This window comes from Mastigoproctus giganteus, chromosome 3, assembly GCF_048544385.1.
Source record: "Mastigoproctus giganteus isolate SK-2022 chromosome 3, ASM4854438v1, whole genome shotgun sequence".
NCBI lineage: Eukaryota > Metazoa > Arthropoda > Arachnida > Uropygi > Thelyphonidae > Mastigoproctus > Mastigoproctus giganteus.
In genome coordinates, this window is record NC_143577.1 from 180,650,801 (window position 1) to 180,673,345 (window position 22,545).

At 36.5% G+C, this 22,545-nt stretch overlaps 1 protein-coding gene across 3 annotated transcripts in view; it reads left to right on the top strand.

The window, feature by feature from the left end:
• Rab4 (RAS oncogene family member Rab4) overlaps positions 1-22,545 on the top strand; it is a 212,200-nt gene that overhangs the window by 62,872 nt on the left and 126,783 nt on the right. The window contains exon 1 of one of the 3 annotated variants that reach the window (XM_090370779.1): positions 1,928-1,963. The exons of the other annotated variants lie outside the window; for them this stretch is intronic. Coding sequence (XP_090226905.1) covers positions 1,948-1,963 — 16 coding nt within the window. The 5' untranslated portion in view covers positions 1,928-1,947. Of the gene's footprint in view, positions 1-1,927; positions 1,964-22,545 lie in introns of those variants that run through there. 3 annotated transcript variants of the gene reach the window in all.

Here is a 22,545-nt window from a genome sequence, read left to right on the forward strand (position 1 = left end):
TAAACAATATTTTGGGAGCAAGGGAAATAAGTAAAAATGTAGCACCATCAGCATTTTTTTTTTTTTTCCCCGTTTTAAAATTTGTCATGTTTTAATGTTTATTCTAGTGTATAAGATGCACTACAATTTTAGGGAAACTTTTTTTTTTTTTAGATAAAAGGTGCATGGTATACACTGTAAAATATGGTATTTAGTATTCTATATAAAACTAATATAATTTCAATGATAAAAATCATCTTTTAGAGAGAGAGCTTAGTTGTATAGTGAAATTTTCAACTTTCAAGGTCTTGGAACAAATTACCAAAAAACAGTGTGTTATTGGGTTCACATGATATTTTAACGATACGATGGTGTCTCTATGATGAATTAATATCATGAGAGTGGGGTCTATTATATAATAGCGCGCGTGTGCATGCATGCGTTAACTTTTAAATGAACAATGACAAAAAATGTACTTATCAAGATCTAGTTGCATTCAATTTTTTCACATACTGCAAAAAACACATAAGGTGATATTGTTGGTATAGAGAGAGCATTCAAATTTTGCACACTGTATGGCATACCACATTTGAAGTAAATTTTGAAAAATATTTGAAAATGGAGGAAATAATAGTATCTACTTTATAATTTAAAAAATTTTTAAAAACCTATTTATACACATAAGCAGAAATATGTGCACATTTGATATTTTGTTCCCTATTAAAAATTAAAAAATTGCACACTGAGTATTCCAAGAAATAAATTAAAAAAAAGAAAATAAAATTAAGATAAGATGAAATATTTGTATACTCCAAGCAGAATTCAAAAAACCCATAAACTTTTTTCCAGAAATTAAAAGAAAGTCATGAACTACTATTTTTGTTACAGCTAGAGGCATTACCACTGCAGCGTTAATGCATCTCCTTTAAGTATTATGATTTACTATTATTTTCATTTAAGTTTAACCTGTGAAAGTTGACAACATTTACAGGCTACACAACTAATGTCGGAGGCTTACACACATCCTGCAGGCTACTAGTTTGACATGCTGATAGCCTTATTTTCACTACTGCACACAAACTTTGCTCTTCTCAACCATTTCTTGGTTGGTCTTCAGTTTCAGTAGCCTTAGTTGGGTTCACATCTGGTGAGTGTGGGCTTGGTACACCCAGGGCCCTGAGCTCTGGATATCATCATTTTTCTCTTTCTTGGTGATTTCCTTTCCACTTTTGACTCTCTTTCTCTTTCAGGGTAACTTGGGAATTTTTTTATTTTATTTTGGCTGGTGTAGCATAAGCCTCAGGCTTTCTTGCACCATGTAGCTAATAATAATACTAACAAGAAAATCATCTAACATTCTATTGTCTGTAGCGTTGTCTTCATACGCATACCATGTTTTCGTGAATTTAAATGGCAGTTGTTTTACCAGTTTTAAAAAGCAGTTTGAACATTCTGTTGTCAAAAGTGAATGCCCCTTCTTGAAGTCATATTGTCATATCTGTAAGAGACAGATATGAAGATGTGATTTCTTATCTGTCTCTTATAAACATAAAACAAGCATTAAACTTTCTGCATTTATGAATCACTGTTTGTTTATTATTCAGTTAATTGTTTTGCAATGTTTTATTGTATTATGATTTGTAAACCAATAGGCATTACTATTCATTCAATCTTTACTCTTTATAAAGTTTTTTTTTTTTTTATAAAGCTTCATGTGGTATCCACAAAGATTAGGGAATTCTGGTTGTCTAAATTTTCCAGTTTTTGGAGCATCATGTCAGTCACAAGAAAAACCAGTGGATAGCATTTGCAAATCTAAAATTTTGGATATGTTAATTACAATGTGTAAAGCATATTGTAACCAGCAAAAACTATGGATTCAACTTCAAGAAGTGAAATGCAAATAACTACAGTAGTCAGTTCTTATAAGCCAACTGCCATAAACAAATCACAGTGGTGAAACTTTTTATGACACCACTAAGCAGTAAGTAATTATTTTAATTTTGCATTTTTTGACTCCTTGGACATGTGACATTAAATAAATAATAAATAAAAAAAAAATAAGTTGATCATGCATTTTACTGAATGCCCATTTCTTTGCATTCTGTATTGTATAATCAGTAATAAAATTTAAAAAAAAAAATTATATATATATATATATATATATATATATATATATATATATATATATATATATATGCTATTGTTAATATTTACTGTTTTTTTTTTTTTTTAATTTTACACCAGAAAGAGATCTGGATTGAGATGAGTTATATTTTTTATAATACACACATAATGAAAACTACTAAAATTGGTAACTCCTGTTATATAATATAAATATGCCAGTTACTACAGCTTTCCAGTTATCTAAACACAATAAGCTGTATATACAGTAAACTCTCATTATAATGCTCTGGTTTATAGAGCTTTCCCACCTTTAATGCTCCTTTCTTTTACCGTTTGGTCAATCCTGTGAAGTGCCATGCATTGTTTATTCCCTAGAAGGATAAATTCAGGTATAACTGTCCTTCCTCTTGATTTTCAGTTTTGGAAAAGAAATGATAGACTAAATTCTAAGAATTGTTTATGATGTAGTTTGTTTACTTCATTTGAAATGTTCCCAGTGCAATTGAAATTTGTTTATTTCATATTTAACCTGAAGCTTTGAAGGTAGAAAGGCAGCTCAATTCAACATTGTCTGCTTTTCTTGCTGATACAGTAAATAGTCAGCTTTTTTTTTTTTTTTTTTTTGTTTAATGAACAGAACAGCATCATTACTGTTGTTGAGCATAACATATCTGTTGCTTCTGATGTGTATAAGCATCAAACGACATTTAGAAGTGATGAAGTGATGTGTCATAATGTAAGGGTGGTCAGTAAACAAGTGTCATAAAAGATAAAAGTAAAGGAACCTGAAATTAATAATTGCTCAATATTAACACACTGGTTGAACTCTGGGCTATTTCTGCAATGCTTTGTTTTTGTTTATTGACTTGGTACACAGTTTTATTTGTTCTTCACTTATGTTGAGCTTTTTTTTTTTTTTTTAATTTACAGTTAGCCCAAAAGTAAGTGTTTACTTTTAGCTATGAATTCAAGACTTTTACTTTTCAGTCATTATTTATGAATTTTTGGAATGTTGTTGTTTCTGGATGTTCAGAAATTACAGCATGGATGCACTCTCTCAAATATAAGCAGAAACAAACATGTTGATAAGCATTTATCATATTTATAATACCCAAGCTACGTTTAGTTTAATATATTAAAAATCATGAAAAATTTAAAATATTTTATTAAACAAACAATGATTTAGATTATTTAATTTTAAAAAACTTAAATATTTAAAATAAAAGAAAAAAGCTGAAGAGGGCATGCAAATGCTAAAATAAATGCATCGACACAGTTGTAAAGAACAGCCTTTATTCTCAGCTTTGTATGAAATGCAAAAAAAAAAAATAAATAAATAATATACACACACGCACGCACGCGCGCACACATACATATATATATATACACACACACACACACAGGAAAGGTCAACAATATTGACCTTTCCTCCTGGGACTGTGTGTGTGTGTGTGTGTGTGTGTGTGTGAAATTGGAGAATTTAATATAAAAGTATTAGGGGTGAAAACTATAATCATTAGTTCAAAGGGCCAAGTATTTAGTTGGACTTCTTTGTTGTACCCTATAAATAAACACATAGAATATAATAAAATGAAATAGTAAAATTAAAATGATATAGCTAATTATAGATATATGGATACATTGAATGGAATGTTAACTAGGACTAGCTCCACTCAGTATATCCCATCAATAATTAGCTGAGGCTATCTGTTTCTGTTTGCCATTTGGCAGTTTTTCTGTGTTCAAATATACTGAGAATTTACTGTGAATATATAATCAAATTGGTTTAATTACTTTAATATACCTTAAATTTAGCAGAATAATATATGTGAGTACCAACTATTTATTTATATAGTGGAAAGGAAGGCTTATGCCTAAAATTAAGGCAAATATGAAAAAGAATAAGGATAGTAATAGACCTCAATCTCCCTCAGATTGCTATTATAATACCAACTAGATAAATTGGAGAATTTAGCATAACTAAAAAATTATTATATACAGACAGATGTAATGTACAATCATAAATTTGATGGCATTAATCTGTTCTGCCACTCTTTCTTTTTTTCTATTTCTTATATTCTTCTACATAACTTTATATATAAAATTCAGCTGCACTGGAAATGATTACTGTGTCTTGGGATCTTAAAGTGATATAAGCAAGGAAGCATTTTAAATGAGTGTTTATAGACATTGAAGAATAGGATTGATTATAGGACAGAAGAAAAGAGCACTAAAAGTGGGAATGTTATAAGGAGTTGCTGAATATACAATAAATACTTTCTTATCCAGCACTTAGATAACAGAAATTCTAGTAAGTGTGTAGGTTTACAACTTCACTATATAAACCATTACTTCATAAATAAACATTGCAAAAAAAGAAAAAAATCAATATTATGTACTAAAACATTAATGAATTAAGAAAAATATCTTCCACTGTCAAACTAATCCCACTAGTGCTCTTTACATCTAGTTGAAACTGCTATAAAGGGAGTTTACTGTATTATACAGGGTGCTTCAAAAGTATGTGCAACGTTCTAGGGTTTATAATAGATAAATGCGTATGATCCTGAATGAATTTTAGAGCTAATGCCATACAAATTTTAAAAAATGGCTATGGAGTTGTGAATAATAAAAAAGGAAACTAAATAAAGATAAGCGGACTTGCCTGGTAAGATGTTTATTTGTGTTAATTAAAATTTATTCTTATTTTTTTTTTTGCCATTCAAACAACCCAAGTAGTTGTTAAAGGTCCTCCCCCACCCTGTTTTGGACATTAGAATATGGCCCAGAATTTTTTGGCACATTCTTCTGAAACACTGTGTATGATCTCAACAGTTCCTTTTTCTTAACAAGAGATTGTAAATCTTCTGATTCTTAATAATTTCCCTTGAAGGGTCATCCTGTACAGTACTCAGCAGGCCCTGTCTTTATTGTTGCTGAAGCTGTTGGTTTTATCATGAAAGGGCCTTGTGTACTGGGGTCCGTAGTTAAGAAAGATACAGTATAATCCAGTGAACGTATTTCATAACACAATAAATACACAGCAGAAGCTTTTGCGGCTGACTAGCCTCTTTATCAACTAACACATTGAAATTTGAATACAACTAATATAGTTATGCGTGCAGTGAGCTGAGAGTGAAATCACATTATTCAAGCTGGTTTCCTATTGTTGTCGCACGGATATGCGCCGTTTTACTCCAGCGTTTGTGGAGGTGTAGAATGGTTGTCTCCAGGATGGGGTGCATTCTCATGCCTTTGCAGCGGTTTATGGCCTTTGGATTGTTCAATATATTAAGTGACTCTAGCCATGTGCGGTGGCGAAAGTGTCGCGAGAGGTCCACTATTTCGAAGTCACGTTTGGGATCGAGATCGTGGTTGGTGGCCCAAAAATGTTCCGCGACTGCGGACTGGTCAGTTTCAGAAAGCCGGATTGCTCTGTCATGCTCCGTAAGGCGATCTTGAAGATGTCTTGATGTCTCACCTGTGTAGCAGCTGTCACAGTCTCTGCAGGTGATGCGGTATATGACATTGCTGTGTAAGAGAGGTGTGACAGGAGTCTTCACACTGGAGACAAGCGAACGTAGGTTTCTGCAAGGTAACTGTACGCATTTGATGTTATAATTTCTGAGGATTTTTGAGATCCGACCTGACACACCTGGATAGTAGGGAAAATAGGCGGATTGTATACTGTCTTGGTTCGGGGATCTTGGGTGTGATGCGAGTTCTTGTGCTTGTAATAGGCATCTGTCTAGCACATGGGATGGATATCCACATTTGGTCAGGCCTGTCCTCATTGCGTCTGATTGCATCAGTGCTGGAATGGCTCCAAACCCTGGAGAATAGGGTGCGGGCAGTGCTGTTGAGATGACTGGGTGCATGGCCAGATCTGTAGTTTGTAAATTGTCCGCACCACATAGGTTTACGGTATACCGAAGTCTCTAGATGTGGGCCTGTGCGTTGCACTAAGACATCCAGGAACGGGAACGCCTCACTGATTTCTAAATCTAGGGTAAACTGTATGAAATTAGACAGGGAATTAAGGTACTTAAGTAATACTGTTTCAGAGCCACGTAGTATTACAGTGAAAATATCGTCAACGTATCTGCACCATGTTGTAATAGGTACAGGTGGTTTCAGGTGTATCTGCTCCTCTAAATCTTCCATGGCGATGTTGGCTACTATGGAGCTGACAGGGGCACCCATGGCAGTGCCATGCACTTGTTAGTAGACTGGATCCTCAATGATGAAAATGCTGCTTGATAAGCATAGGTTGAGGGCGGTGCAGATGTCATCAGTGGATAGTGATGTTCTGGTTGGAAGGCTTAAGTCGTTCTCGAGGAGCTTCCTGGCGCAGAGTATGGCCTATTGGATGGGAATTGAAGTGAATAATGAGACCACATCAAATGACGGAGCTTGCATGAATTGAAAGGTCTTTAATCAGGTGGATGAATTCGCTGCTATTTTTGATGGTGCGTGTGGTATTTTCTACAAGAGGTGAGAGGAGGCGCGCAATATGCTTGGATAGTTTGTACGTTGGGGCATTGCAGCATGATACTATAGGTCTGAGGGCGATACCTGGTTTGTGGATCTTTGGCAATCCATAGAAGAATTGCGGCAATTGGCAGTCGGTGGCATGTAGGAGATGCTGAGTTGTAGTCGAGATTTTCTTATCTTTAAACCATGTGTTGACGAGTTTGTTGACATTTGTCTCTAGACGTTTCAAGACCTTAATGGGTGGATCAGACAGAGGTTCATATACATTTGGGTCTAGTAGTAGGGCCAGGGCTTTCTCTCGGTAGGCTGACTGGTCTAATATAACGATCCGGCGTCCTTTATCAGCAGGAAGTATGACGATGGTGTTGTCTTTTCTTATAGATGATAGGGCGGCATGCTGACAATGGTTAAGGTTTGAGTAAATTTGCCGAATGCTGCAGAGGATTGCAGCAGTCCTGAAACGGATCTCGTTGGCAGTTTTTTGGGAAGGTTGGTAATACTGGCTTCTATACCCATAGCGAGCTGTGTGACTGGAGGTTTAGATGGTATGACGGCGAACTTCATGCTGTTGGATAAGACATTGAGCTGTTCAGTGGATAGTTGTTTGCTGCTTAGGTTCAAGACGAAGGAAGTTGCGTCATTTGAACATGTGCTCACCTTTGAGGAGTTAGCTTCTCTGCTTAAGTTTATGAATTTGCGCTGTTGGCGTAAACGGTAGGTATCAGAGATCTGATTACCTCGATGACAGATGGTATGTACAAGATTCGTAAATATGATAGGCGAGATCTTACCTTGCAGTTGTTGTAAGAGTCTGGACTTGTAGTCAGTGCAAAAGTTATCAAAACTGAGCAGTCCGCAGTCGCGGAACATTTTTGGGCCACCAACCACGATCTCGATCCCAAACGTGACTTCGAAATAGTGGACCTCTCGCGACACTTTGCCCACCGTGCATGGCTAGAGTCACTTAATATATTGAACAATCCGAAGGCCATAAACCGCTGCAAAGGCATGAGAATGCACCCCATCCTGGAGACAACCGTTCTACACCTCCACAAACGTTGGAGTAAAACAGCGCATGTCCATGCGACAACAATAGGAAATCAGCTTGAATAATGTGATTTCACTCTCAGCTCACTGCACACATAACTATATCAGTTGTATTCAAATTTCAATCTGTTAGTTGATAAAGAGGCTCGTCAGCCTCGAAAGCTTCTGCTGTGTATTTATTGTGTTATTAAATACGTTCACTGGATTATACTGTATCTTTCTTACCTGTTGGTTTTATTGTGCATCAGCATTTTATGTCAAGTTGTCTGATTGCATTATGTCTTGTACAGTTGTTTCTGATTTTCATGATGTGTGCACACTGAAAAAAAAACTGGTGAGATTCTCTTTCAGCCTGCACAACATGGAAATCAAACAGCGAATACCTCGAGAGACCCTTAAGAATTCCTACAGTTTCAATTTGATTAATAACCAGGTCTCTTCGGACAAGTGGCAAATTGCACACTGTCACTGACAGTAGATCCCTGTCCTGTATGGTAAACTCATACTTTAAAAGTTTAGACTTTCTAACTTTGGACTTCAGAAATAACTGGTGGTGTCTACTGAGCCAGGCTTTTTGTCTGTACATGACCTAGTGGCATAACTACCCTAGTATGTGATAGTGTTTACCATCATTTATTTTTACAGTAAAGCTAATTTAACTCACAAATAATAAAAATTCTGTCTTTGTTCCACACTATCACATGAGCAGTTTTACTGCATATGTATTTATTTAACCAACTTTAGCAGACAACCTCATATTATATAGTAAATATGGTTCTTAAACAAGTAACAAGCGATAATGCTCACAATAAATTTAAAATCCAGTGCTGCCATCACTCCGACAGTAAATTTGAAAGTTTTGAGGCATATAGAATTAGGCGTAGATACTGCTATAGTGCAGCATTAATTAGGCCTTTCAGTTCATTCATTTAATATTACTTTCAAGTTAACTAATTTACAAGGTTTGACAGTGTTCCAGGACTGAGTCTAGTGCTATGGCAGCTGACTTGTATGATTGCTTCCCTGCGGTCATTTGTGTATTTTAAGTAATTCACATGCAATTGTGTTAGAGCTGTTGTATTGTTATAGTCATTGTTATTTGGATTAAGTGATGCAAAAAAAGAGAAACATTAAGTTTTCTTAAAAGTTATCGAAAGTGCAACTGGAACCTACAAATGATTTTGATGCTTTATGTTATATGTGTGTTTTTCACTTCTATGCAAGATTTTGGGGTGATTGGGCAGATTTGAAAGACAATGAGTGAATTTACTATCTGGTTAAGGACCATATTTATCAGAAATGGTTGAAAAAAGTTTATTTCCTCAAATAGATCATAATATGTGACATGTAATGTTGTCTTGAACACAAGCTATAGGCAAATAGATGTAGTATGGAACAGTGACTAACATGTCCTACTAAAAGCTTGTTGATCACTTTCTTCAATAGCAAGGGAATTGTTCACAAGGAGTTTGTTCCACCACCAACAAGACAAAGAATAAGAAGTACTATGCACAAATTTTGGATTGTTTGGTTAAAAGAATTCATTGTGGAGACCTCAGTTTCAAGAAAAGGGAAACTGGTTGTTGTCGCACAATAGTACTAGGCCATATTTTTGGGACCTAGTGGGTTCTTGAGGGTAATATGAGTTTCTGATAGCACAAGTTTTTGGCAAAGCATTGGATTGAAGAACTAAACCACTCTCTTATTCCCTTGATGTTGTCTGGTCTAACTTAAGTTTTCTAACTCCCGAATTCCATTGTCACATATTGTAGGTAATCCTACATTAGTAATAGTATTCACCATATGGTGCAAGGGAGCCACAACCTTTTGCTGCACTGGCAAAAAAAAACCAAAAAAAAACCAGCCAAGTAGATAAGAAAACACAAATTATCCAGTTGACTTTTGAATTTATTCAGACTTTCATGCTCAACTACTTGCGAGGGCAACTTGTTCCAGCTATCAATGACTCGCTTGCTAAAAGAAAACTTTCTACAATCTAATCTAAACCTGAAACCCTGTAATTTGAATTTATGACCCCTAGTTCTGGAATTTTTTAGAACAGTGAATTCCACCTTCATTCATTTTACTAATCTCTTGTAAGCCCCAACAGGTCACCTCTGAGGTGCCTGGTTGCCAAGTTCTGTAGCCCACATAATCGGAGTCTTTCCTCATATGGTTGTCCTTCTGCAAATCTCACCATTCAAGTTGCCCTTTAGATTACATACAGAGAGAAGAAACTTTAAATTCATCAAGTAATGAAAACTAAATTTTAAAAATATAATCTTTATTGTATAATAATAAATAAATCAAGTGCAGACAGTCTGCAATTGGATAATCTTCTGTGCACATTTGGGAGTCTACTGTAATTTTGTAAGTTGCTAAACTTGACAAGTAATTGTGAAATATTGAAGAACATGAAAAACGTGGTTAAAAAAAAGCTGAAATATGATTACATATTAAAAGAAAATGCCAAATTTGTTTTTGGGATATTGACTCTTGGATAAACATTTCACTGTATTACCATTACAGCAAAACCTCATTAGATCCTCTTTGATTCAGATTGCTTTCTATTATATGTTTGTATTTTATTCAAGCAAAACAGATTTTATCTAAAGAATTTAATTATGCAATTCTGAATTGTTTCAGAATTGTTCCACAGCCTAACAGGTGATAGATGACTTTCATCAACTGGTGAAATACCACCACTTTGCTTATTGGAGGCTTCAAGTGGTGAAACCCATGTTTAGTCTCTAGAGCAAAGTTTCCGGTATCCCCCCCCCCATACTTCTCCTTCAAACCATGCATGGTACTAAGTACTATAGGTTTTGATACCTTTCGTGTTTGGGGTTTTCATAAAAAAAAAAAAAAAAAAAAAAAGTCACTTTGTAAAAGAAATGAAACTATTCAAAAAGAAAATGCAAATGAAAACATTGATATTTTTATGTAATGCTCCTGCACATCCTTTTACTGTTATTTTATCAGGAAACAATGGCAATATGAAGTGCCTTTTCTTATCTCCTGATGCCACAGTCACTATACAACCCATGAAACTGGTAACTATAAATGATTATATCAAAGGGAAAAAATTTAAGAGTGGGTTTTTGGGGATTGGATTCTAAAAAGAGGAACAGTATTAAAAATTATGACATAAAATGTGCTATTCACACCTAGATTGCAAATTGGATTGAGGTAAAGGAAGGTACAGTAACAAGTGCATGGGGAAAAAGTTAAATGATGAATGTGCTGTCAAAATGTATTGCCGAACAGTGGAAAAAGGATTTTAATTTTACTGTAAGAACATGGCTAGGAGATGATGAAATAGTAACAACAGGCATTTCTATAGGTTGAAGTGGGAAGTGAAGAAAAATGAATAATTTTTGTCTAATTTTATTACACAAAAGCAGAAGCTATCTCATTTGCAAATTTTGATAGAGGAATCGAAAAAATTTATTTTATCTAAGGGAAAGAAGAAAGGTGTTATGAAACTGCAATATAATAGGGCTTTAAATCAAAAGAACGTTTACACTTTCTTCAAAAAACATAATGCAGTTGATGAGTGACTGTGTATACCTGCTTAAATTTATAATTATTAATATTTAACATAGTTTGTTTAAAAAACATACAGTGCATGTGCATTAACAAAAGTGATCCCCATATATTTTAATGCTGCTGTGATTCCTCCCCTTGCTCAGATCACGCACATGAGGGGACATAAATTAAAATTGAGGAAAGGTGGTTATAGAATGGATGTGCGGAAATTTGCATTTAACCAGCGAGTTGTAGTAGTAGTAGTAATGGAGGCATGTAATGCAAGAAAGCATCAGGCAAAAAAAAAAAAAAAAAAAACCCAAAACCCACAATTTCACACATCTATTCCCTTTTAAGGGTTTGTCCAGTTCCTCCTTGAATTTATTTAAGCTATCAACTTCCACAATGACAGATGGAAGTTTTGTTCTGGCAATCAACTACCCGCTAGCTAAAGGCCAATTTCTGCACATCTATTCTACAATTGTCTTTCCTCAATTTGAATCTATGCCCCCTCAGGGTTCATAATCTGAGCAAGCAGAAGAATCCCATCAGCATTGAGCCTGCTCAAAACCATTCAAGGCCTTATAAACTTCAATCAGATCACCCTTCGGGTGCCTAGTCTCCAGGTGCTGCAACTTGCAGAACTTAAGCCTTTCTTTGTAAGAGCACCCCTTTGTTCCTCTCGCCCATCTTGTTGCCCTTCTTTGTACTCGTTCTAGCAACTCTACATCCTTCCTAAAATGAGGCCTCCAGATCTGTATGCAGTACTCAAGGTGTGGCCTGACCATTGTCTTATACAAAGGGATAATCACCTCATCTCTGCTAGCAGAATTCCTATATATCAGGTGTGGCCAACTTAATTTGTGATGCGATCTACTTTTTTCCTTCAAAATGTGCCGCAATCAATCAACACATTGAAAAATGTTGTTTATAAATTTTAAAATTCAATACAATTCAAAATTCTTATTTTAAATTCATACGTATTTAAAATTTTAGTTTATGCGAAGTTTGTGTCTTCATGTCATCTGCCAAGCTTTCAAAATCGGGGGTATACTGTGATAAGTCCAACCGTAAAGAATCTTCTGTATGCAAGTCTGTAAGAGCACAGCGATTCTTTGTTTGCTTCAAATACGAAAAGGCCAATTCACACAGAACCAAAACATGAATTTAAAAGTTCATTGCATTTTTTTATATTTGGGTACTTTTCTTGGCAAACATATTTCCAAAAGTCTTCTTCTGATGATCTGGCTTTTAGGAAGATCATTTCGCAATGTAATAATTTCATTTTCAAGTAATATTTTCTCGATGTGAAAAATCGCAGCAGATTTTTTTCTGCAGTTTGTTTTGTATCTAAGTGGACATTAAATGGATAAGAAATATATTGAACAATGTCTTCAATTGTTTTAAAATCACTGATTCTGATTTCAAAATCATCCACCACATTCTCAATTTCACAAACATATTTCTCACTATTAAATTCAAAAACAGGATATTTTTGCAAATGATTGAATTTTTTTTCTTTGAGATCCTTACTTAGCCATTGCCAAAAATTGATATTTATATGCAGAAATACTACTAATCATGTCACCCATATTTTTATTTTTTACTTGTAATTCCAAATTCAGATCATTTAATTTACTGGTAAAATCTGAGAAAAATGCCAGATCACACAACCACTCCGTATCTTTTAGCTGCTGATGATCATCTCCCCTTTGATCAACAAATTTTTTAATTTCATTCAGCAAATTTCGAAATCTCTGTAGAAACTTATTCCGACTCAGCCACCTCACATCTGTGTGTAATATCAGATCTGGTTCTTTTTCATCAAGTTGCATTTTGAAAAGTCTTTGAAGAGATTGTCCTTGAGGCTGTTACAGGTCCTTGAGGTTGTCACAGACATTCTCTCAGATATGCCAGACAAGCTGTTCTTGCTACCTGGGAGTCTAAAACGCTGATGGAACTGATATTCGGGTGACACTCAAGTCAAAGTGGACTCAATTTCGGCGAAGTCCGGACGGTCTATGACAGCCAAATCCTCTGCTTGCACCTTCACGATGGTGGGACTGTTAGTAATCCTGGGTATAACCTTCATGCACAAGTACATGGTGGGTGACCACCCAGGTGTGAACCAACGTAAGCAGGGGTCGAGGTGTGGCGCCCACACCACATGGAGGAACGCCGCCCCTCTATGTTACCAGGCAGTACTAGGTGGTAGATGACTCTCATCAACCGGTGAAATACCACCACTTTGCTTATTGGAGGCTTGAAGTGGTGGAACCCATGTTTAGTCTCTAGAGCTAAGTTCCGGCCAACCCTTCCCTATCTCTTCCATCATGCAGTATGATTGATGATTTTTGAGGTTATGATGAATGTTGTAGTGAGATCCAATATTCCTTACATTTCGAGGGTACAGCTCTAAAACGGTGTTCGCAGGCCGGCCGCTAGTTAGTACACCAGACTGAACCTATTGGTAACTCTCTAGGAAGCTTCCGGATCAGCTAGTGTATAATCTTGCTACCTCTACTCTGCCAGATAGTGACTGGAGGGAGTCCGAGTAGTGTGTATGCGGGGAGCATTGTCGAGGCCACGTTATGTCAAGGATCTGGTTATATTCTTACCACATGTACGCCATATCCAAAAATTTCATTACTTCATACAGCATGTCCCACCCACTTTTTCTTACTATTGAATACACCATGAATTGTCAAAATAATAGAGCAAGCTTATCTGCGAAAAGATCTAAACCTCCCAAGGACTTCCTAATTCATTTCACAAATATACGTGGTCTCAATTCTAATCTCAACGATGTCCATTTCCACTTGCAGTCTTCCAAACCCCATGTACTTTTTCTGACTGAATCTCAGTTATCAGTTGATTCAACTACTGCTCATCTCAGATGTCCAAATTATTTGCTGTATAATTCCTTTCGCCTCAAAGGTGGTACTTGTGCATATGTCCGTTCTGATATTCCCTGTCAGAGACTTGGCAATTTGGAATCTCCTCTCTTTGATCTTCTCTGGCTTAAAATCTCTCTACCTCATTGTGTAAAATTCATCTGTTGTCTCTACCGTTCTCCCAACTCCACTAATCACTTGGAGCTCTTTGACTTCCTCTCTTTGCAACTTGACTTTCTCCAGTCCAACTTTCCTAACAGTGAGGTAATTTTCCTTGTTGATTTTAACGTTCACAACTCCAGCTGGCTTCCGTTTTCTAGTCACACTGACCCAGCAGGTCGAGATGCTGAGGCTTTTGCAATTACTAATGACCTAGCACAGATTGTTCATTTACCTACAAGAATACCGGACAATCCTAATCATACAGCCAATACGCTTGATCTTTTTCTCACAAACAACCCTTCTAAGTACAAGGTTGAAGTGAGAGGTCCTTTAGGCACTTCAGATCACAACTTGGTGATTGCCTCTTCTCCAATGGAACCTTTATCTCATGGCTATTCCCAACCTCGTATTGTTTGGCATTACAAGAATGCAAAATGGGATGACCTGCGAGACTTCTTTTCCTTGGTCTGATTACTGTTTCAAAACTTCTGATGTCAACGTTTGCTCAGATCGTGTCAGTGAAATTATTCTTGCAGGAATGGAATCCTTTATCCCACACTCCACTTTAAAATCTCGTCCTTTATCTAAACCTTGGTTTTCCAATAAATGTGCTAAGGCTGTCCAAGAGAAGAATGTTGCATATCGTAATTGGCTTGTTTCTAATTCTTCAGTTTCATTTTCTGCCTACACCAAAGCTCGCAACAATTGTAAAGCAGTTATTAATCAGTCCAAACTAGAGTTTGAACAGGCTAAGAGTAGAAAACTTGCTTCTTGCCCTAATGGTAGCCGAGCATTCTGTTCTCTCGCCAAAGCTATTGGCCGCAACTTTTGCCCATCTCTGCTCCCACCTCTGTCCAAACCAGATGGTTCTGTTGTCACTTCAGCCAAGGATGCTAGCTGACCTGCTAGCATCCCATTTTTCTTTGAGCTCGTGTATTAATGATTTTGGTAAAACACCTCCCACCATTCCTAACACGCTCCATTCAATGCCTCCTGTGGTCTTCCGTCAAAAGGATATCAGAAGGATTTTGATGAATCTTGATGCTAAGAAAGCTCCAGGTCCTGATGGTATTTCTCCACTTGTTCTCAAAACCTGTGCTCCTGAACTTACTCCTATTCTTTGCCGCCTTTTTTCCCTTTCTTATTCCAAAGGTGTTTTTCCTTCTGCTTGGAAATTTGCTCATATCCAGCCAGTTCCTAAAAAGGGTGACAAATCCCTCCCATCCAATTATCGTCCCATTGCAATTACTTCTACTCTTTCTAAAGTAATGGAGAAATCAATTAACCGCCAACTCTTAAACTACCTAGAAACCTTCCGTCTGATCAACGATCGCCAGTATGGATTCCGTCAGTGTCGATCCACTGGTGATATTCTGGCTTATGTTACCCATTTATGGACTGATTCAATGGAAAGGTTCGGTGAAACACAAGTAGTTGCTCTTGACATCTCAAAGGCTTTTGATCGTGTTTGGCATAAAGGTCTTCTAAACAAGCTTCCATCTTATGGTTTGCCAACTGTTTTTAGTAATTGGTTATCCAGTTTTCTCTCTGATCGCTCACTGAGGGTGATGGTAGATGGCTCTCTGTCTTCTAACTTCTCCACTAATGCCGGTGTCCCCCAAGGTTCAGTTCTTTCCCCCACTCTTTTCCTCTTGTATATCAATGACCTTCTTCCATTGACTGGAAATCCTATCCATAGTTTTGCCGATGATAGCACATTGCATTCAACTTTCCATTTTGAGAAACCTTGTCCAGCTCAATCAGCTTCAAGTTCTCGAAAATCTGCTGCTAATTCCTTAAATGCCGATCTTCAGGTAATTCTCCAGTGGGGCAAAGACAACTTAGTTGATTTCAACCCTTCTAAAACTCAATCTTGTCTTATATCTCGCAAAAAGGATTCTTCTGCTCCTATGCTTATCTTTAGTAACACTCCGATTTCTAGGCAAAATGATATATCTCTTTTGGGGATTACCCTGACTTCTAATCTCTCTTGGCACAAGCACATTACAAATATTGCTTCCTCTGCATCTAAAAAACTTGGTTTTCTCTTTCGCTCTCGGCGTTACTTTTCTCCCAAACAGCTGCTCACTCTGTATAAATCGCAAATCCGCCCTGCCATGGAATATTGTTCCCACATCTGGGGTGGTGCCCCCAAAACCTCTCTCAGGCTTCTTGATTCCATTCAGAAGAGGGCAGTTAGGTTAATTAATGATTCATCTCTAACAGAGTCTCTCTACTCGCTTTCTCATAGACGCACTGTTTCTGCTGCATGCCTCTTCTACAGATACTTCCATGGGCACTGTTCTTCTGAATTGGCTTCTATAATTCCCGCTCTCTCTTTCAAAACAGTCCGAACACGTGCCGCCACCAGCCAACATCCATTTACTGTCCAACTTCAAACCCACAGAACGAACTTTTCATCTTCCTCATTTATTCATTCAACTGCTGTTTTCTGGAACAACCTTCCTTCATACGTATTTCCTGAAAATTACAATCTACAGAAGTTCAAGTCCAATATCAACAAATATCTTCTTTCGTCTTCTCAACCTCCAACCCAAGCACGGTACTAAGTACTATAGGTTATAATACCTCTCGTGTTTGGGGTTCTCATAAAAAAAAAAAATAAAAAAAAGATTGTCCTCTGATGGAATTCACGATTTTGAAAGCGATGTCCATGACACCTTTAGTATTTAATCTTTTGCTGGCTAACACTTGTTGGTTGATGATACAGATGATGAATCCGTTAAGATGCCCCGTCATTGCTTTATCTCCATCTGTTGTTACTGATGCGAGCTTAAATAGTGGTAATTTAATTTAATTTTTTTCAATAAAATGTTTGACTGAGTTAAAGATATCAAGACCTCTAGTTCTTTCTTTTAACGAAACCATACCCACCAGTTCTTCTCTAGTGGCAGAATCATCGAAAAACATGCCAACAAAAACGAGCAATTGAGCTGTATCACTGATGTCTGTAGATTCATCCAATTGTAAAGAAAAGGACACACAATTAGCAATATAAGCACGCAATTGTTCACATTTTCTTTGATGCATCGCATCACAGTATTACGAGATAATTGCAGATCTTGAAGGGCACTTTTAATTTCATTCTTGTACTTAAAATTTATATTTAGAAATAAGTGTCTATAAGCGAAATAAATGCATATTTAGAAATAAGCATCTTTGATGAATTGACCATCAGAAAATGATTTGCATTTTTTGCAAGAAGATGACTCGCTTTAAATGATGCTACAGTTACTGCTTTATATTGTAAATTAAGTGTCATGAAGAAATTTTGTTGTGCGAATAAGCTAGACTTCAGTTCTTCTGATTTATTTTTTCTAACGTTACTATTTGGCAGATTATCAGATTGGTATTTACCATGGAGTGCGTTGAAGTGCCTTTCTAAATTTCCTTTTTTTGGGTATAGCCACGGAAGCATTGCAAATCAAACAGCAACATTTTTCTTTCACCATGACAAAAAAGTATTCTAGTTCCCACTCTTGATGAAAATGATAACGTTTTACTCTTTTTTGTAGTATTCATTTTAAATCAAAAGGTATTAAATTAACATATAAGTACTGTCCAGTTATTAAATCAGCAAAAGTAATTCTTACCGATTAAGACACTTTAAGTTGCGCGAACCGGAAAAATATTCTGTCTGAACAGCTAACGTAGGATAATTGATGAAGAGGATTCCCGAATTGAGGAAGTTGTTTCCAAAATAACCGGACAAACACACCACCATTTATTGCTCTGTTTGGTTATATCCTTATAGGAATCAGTTTTGAATGCCTTTGTGGTATTTCTCTAAAGCTGTTTCTGGAGGTCACGACCATAAAACAATAAAAACAATTTGCACTTTTCTGTTAGTGCAGTCTAATTATAAATGGGTAGTAAACTGAATCTTATTGCATTTGCAATAATATCTACAGCTGGAATTCTGTGGTATTTTACATTATAATGGTGAAATGTGTTTCTCTTTCAATGAAATCTTCAATCATGCAAAAAAACAAACAGAAATTTTCAAAATCTGCTCTTCATTCTTATTTTTGAAGCTTCGTTAAAAAAAATAATAAAAAAAAGTAACGCGCAGGTAGCGAAACCCTCTGCGCAATATAAAATTTTGGTATACCTGGCCGTGCAAATTGAGGGATGACTGTATATTTAAAATTCGTCGTGATCGACCAAAATTAAAGCCACAATCCACTGGTAGATCGCGATCGACTCGTTAGCCACCCCTGCTATATATCATTGACAAGACTCAATGACCTGTTCTGGCGGCCATCTGCACTGCTCAGAAAACTGCATATCTGACTGCCCAATTACCCCCAGATCTTTTTCATTTTCCACTTCCCTGAATGTAGTACCACACAGTTGGTACATTTCTCTTATTTCTCTTGAATTGCTGCTGCTGCTGTCCACATGCAGTACTTTGCATTTGTCAGTGTTATACTTCAGTCTCAACTTCTCAGCCCATCTGCCTAACTTTTCTACAGATCACTGTATTTTACTTTGCTTCTGTCATGTGGTTGTCCAATTTAAATTATATTATGTGCTCCAAGTGCGCACATCCACTAAAAACAGCATACCCCAGTGGTTAGACCCAGTTCACCCTGAAGTCATCCGTATTACTATTGGAGCTTTAGAACGTCCCCTATCCATAGTTTATATTTTGAATTAATTAAACTGCCTCTGCTTCTGTTGCTTTGACGAAGGCAGTTGTTGTTAAAATTACCCTTTAAGCTAAAATCCCTGGCGGACCACCTGATTTTGGACATCCATTTTCAAGCCTAGAAGGGAAAATCTCCATAATACCTATCAGACTGACAACTGCCCTTGGTATTAGTGTCCAAGAGCTGTTCACAGAACTTAACATCATGGTAAACAAAGTTGCCTGGTCACCAAGGCAAACCCTTCCACCATGGTTTGCTCACTTGCCATCACTCAACTTCTCCATTAATAATGGTGGGAAGGGTAGCATTTCTTCTTTCTGCCTATAACTCTATGCTACCTGTAGCATCTGAATATTCTGTCTGCTTTACTGATGACTTTAAGTCAGAATCACTGGATCTGCTGCAGTATACATACAGCATGGTGGTATGCTATAGAGCTAACCTTGAACCATGTAAAAACTAATAGTTATTAAAGGTGTTTGGTATATACATATTCTTTAAACATGTTACATGCTTTATCAATGATGAAATATAATCTTCATCCATTCCTATGAAGGGTTTAGCAGAAGTTATATTTTCTTTATAAATCTACATTCAACATCTGCTTTTGCTGGATCTCAAGCCACATTGGGATCAGGTTTAAAGATCTGGCAGCTGCTGCAGCTAGATCAGCACAACCCTAGAAGTTATGGCTTGCCACTTACAGACAGTAAATAAGCAGTAAATACATAAAGGGTGCCACTCTAACTATCAAAAGATGTGGGATGGACAAGTCACTAACAAGTTATATCAATTTAAGTCATCATCAAACTGCATAGGAACAATAGAGAGGTTGTTTTTGTTCATCTCCACAAGACCTCTTATGCATTCCTTTTTTGCTGAGGGCTAATGATCCTCCCCCCCCCCCTCCATGTGAGAGAACTGTTACCCTATTTTATATAACCGTTACATTTTATCCAATTGTCCATTGTTTTGAAATAAATGTTGTATATCTTCTACTGCTTTTAGTCATCTGACTGAGCCCTCTATGCTCAGCCATATACTGTCTGACAATCATGTGTCAGCTCTTTTCAACTTCTTAATATTAATAAACTTGTTCACTAAAATAATACCTCTACCTATATTTATATACCTTTTTATATCTTCTGAGAGATTTTTATCATCATACAAACTTTGATGTATTGACATAGCGACCAATTATTGCAGGTCGCTGAAATTTTTGTCCTCTTATCCTTTGTTTTTATGATGGCTTTACTGTTCTACTGGTTTTTTTTTTTTTTTTTTTTTACTATTTTGGTGCAATATAATCACTGTTGCTGATGCACCAATACAAATCAAATCCAATGTGGTGACTGAAGAAACTACAGAAGTAGGCTGAATTCATTTTCATATTTCTGGAACTAGTTCTGTAAAATTCTGGCTTTTTGACATGGCACATTAATCTTTTGGTAGACTTCATTCACAGAGAGATTCAATGCAGCAATGAAGGGATGTGTTCAGAATTGATTTCCACATAACCTGCAGTATATCAAATATTATTTCACTGGTGTCAAAGGATCCAGTGTGCACCACGAAAATATTCCCCAGGCCATTATACCACTGCACTAGCCTGCATTGTTGGGCATGTGACAGGATGGGACTAGGTAACATTTTTCCATTTTTCCTCCACTCTCCATTTGGTGTTCCTGAGCAACTGTACCTTCCTATTTTTTGCTGACAAGAGTGAAACTGGTTCAGTCTTTGACTGTGATGTCCGTGACGAGATATGGAGGGTTGTTTGTTTTGAAATCCTCCTGGTTACACCATTGTACTAGGTTTTTATTTCACTGACTAGTGTTTCTGTTACCATGCAGAAGTCTTGTCAGCCTCTGTTGGCTTCTTACGTTGACAAGCTGTGTTCGAGCTGGATATTATTTGGTTATTGAGCCAAACTCGATATACTTGAAACAGAGTTGTATGTGAAAACTCCAAGTAGGGTAGGCTTGTAGTTTTCAAGATACTCGTGCCAGTACATTTGGTGTCAACTATTATGCCACATTCAGTCACTTTTTGTTTTGTCCATTTCACATTGAATTGCACACAAAGAGCATTCCTTACATATCTGCCCACTATGCATTTATATTGTATGGTACGACGAACACATCATGATGACATTACTGAAGGAGTGCTCCATCTCTTGAAAATGATGAGCATACCTAAAAAAAAAAGTGGCAACCGAGTGTTAAACATTGTTCTAAGAACAGTGTGATAAACTGCAGACCATCCATATGAATTCAGTATTAAGGAAAAGCATGGGGATGATAAATGAGGCAATATAGAATAATCCAAATACAAACAGTATTCTCAAGGGAACTCAGCATGGTTTTTTTTTTTTTTAAGTGGAAATGTCGTTTAACTAACCTGGAACCATTATAATTGTTATTTGTGAGTTGGATACAGTAAATAACTGACATTATTTATTTATTTGGACTTTAGTAAAGTATTTGACTTTAGTTTCACACACACACACACACACAAGAGATCTGTATAAGTAAGAACAAACCTGGACCTTGGCAAGGTAAAATCCTTGGATTACACGGAAGGAAGCAGAAATTGTAATTAATAGTTTCCCTTCGGAATGGGTTATGAATGATTAGGAATGGATTTGACCCAGTATCAATTCTCATGAATTTCTTTTTTTTTTTATTTTTTTTTTTTTTTTTATTAAAAACCAAACACAAGTACTAGAAAAATCTTCCATCTTCTCAACACTATGCATAGTGTTTATTACTGTGTATAGGCTGAGAAGACGAAAGATTTTTGTAATCGTGATTTTGGGGAAATACATGTCAAGGTAGGCTTGAAGGAAGAAGAAAAGTTCATTCTATGAGTTTGAAGTTGGTCAGTAAAGGGATTCTGGCTGGTTACAGCACATCGTTGCAAGAGAGAGGGGGAATTATAGAAGCCAATTCAAAAGAACCACCCAAGGAAGTATCTCTAGAAAAGGCATGCAGCTAAAACAGAACATATATGAGACAGAGAGACTAAGAAATTGGTCATATATTAACCTGACTGCCCTCTTTTGAATGGAGTCTAGAAGCCTGGGAGAAATTATGAGGGCACCACTCCAGATGCAGGAACGACATTCCATGGTAGGGCAGTTTTGAGATTTGTACAGAGTGAATAGATGTTTAGAAGAAAACTAGTTTTCTTGATGTAGAGGAAGCAATATTTGTGATCTGTATTAGAAGTGGATCTGTGCTTGTGGAATGGTTAAAAATAAGTAATACTTGGTTTGACAAGAAGCTAAGCCATAAGATAATGAGATACAGCTGGGATGGAAGATATAAAACAGTAATAGATTATTTTATCATAGATAGAATATGGAGCAGGAAGGTGATTGAGGTAAAGGTTATACCCTCAGTAAGTATGGACAGTGACCAGATCGTTGGTGGCCAAATTTAAGATAAGAGTTGAAAATAAAAAGGTTAGAACTGGACAAAAGTAAAGATCTGGAAATTGCAGAATCAAGCGATAAGAGAGGAGTCTGAAGAGAAGGTCAAAGAGAGAGTATCGAATACAATGACGGAAGATGTCAATGAGGAATGGAAAAAATTTAAGAAGGTGATGGTACAAACTGCTGTACAGGAGTGTGGGAGAAC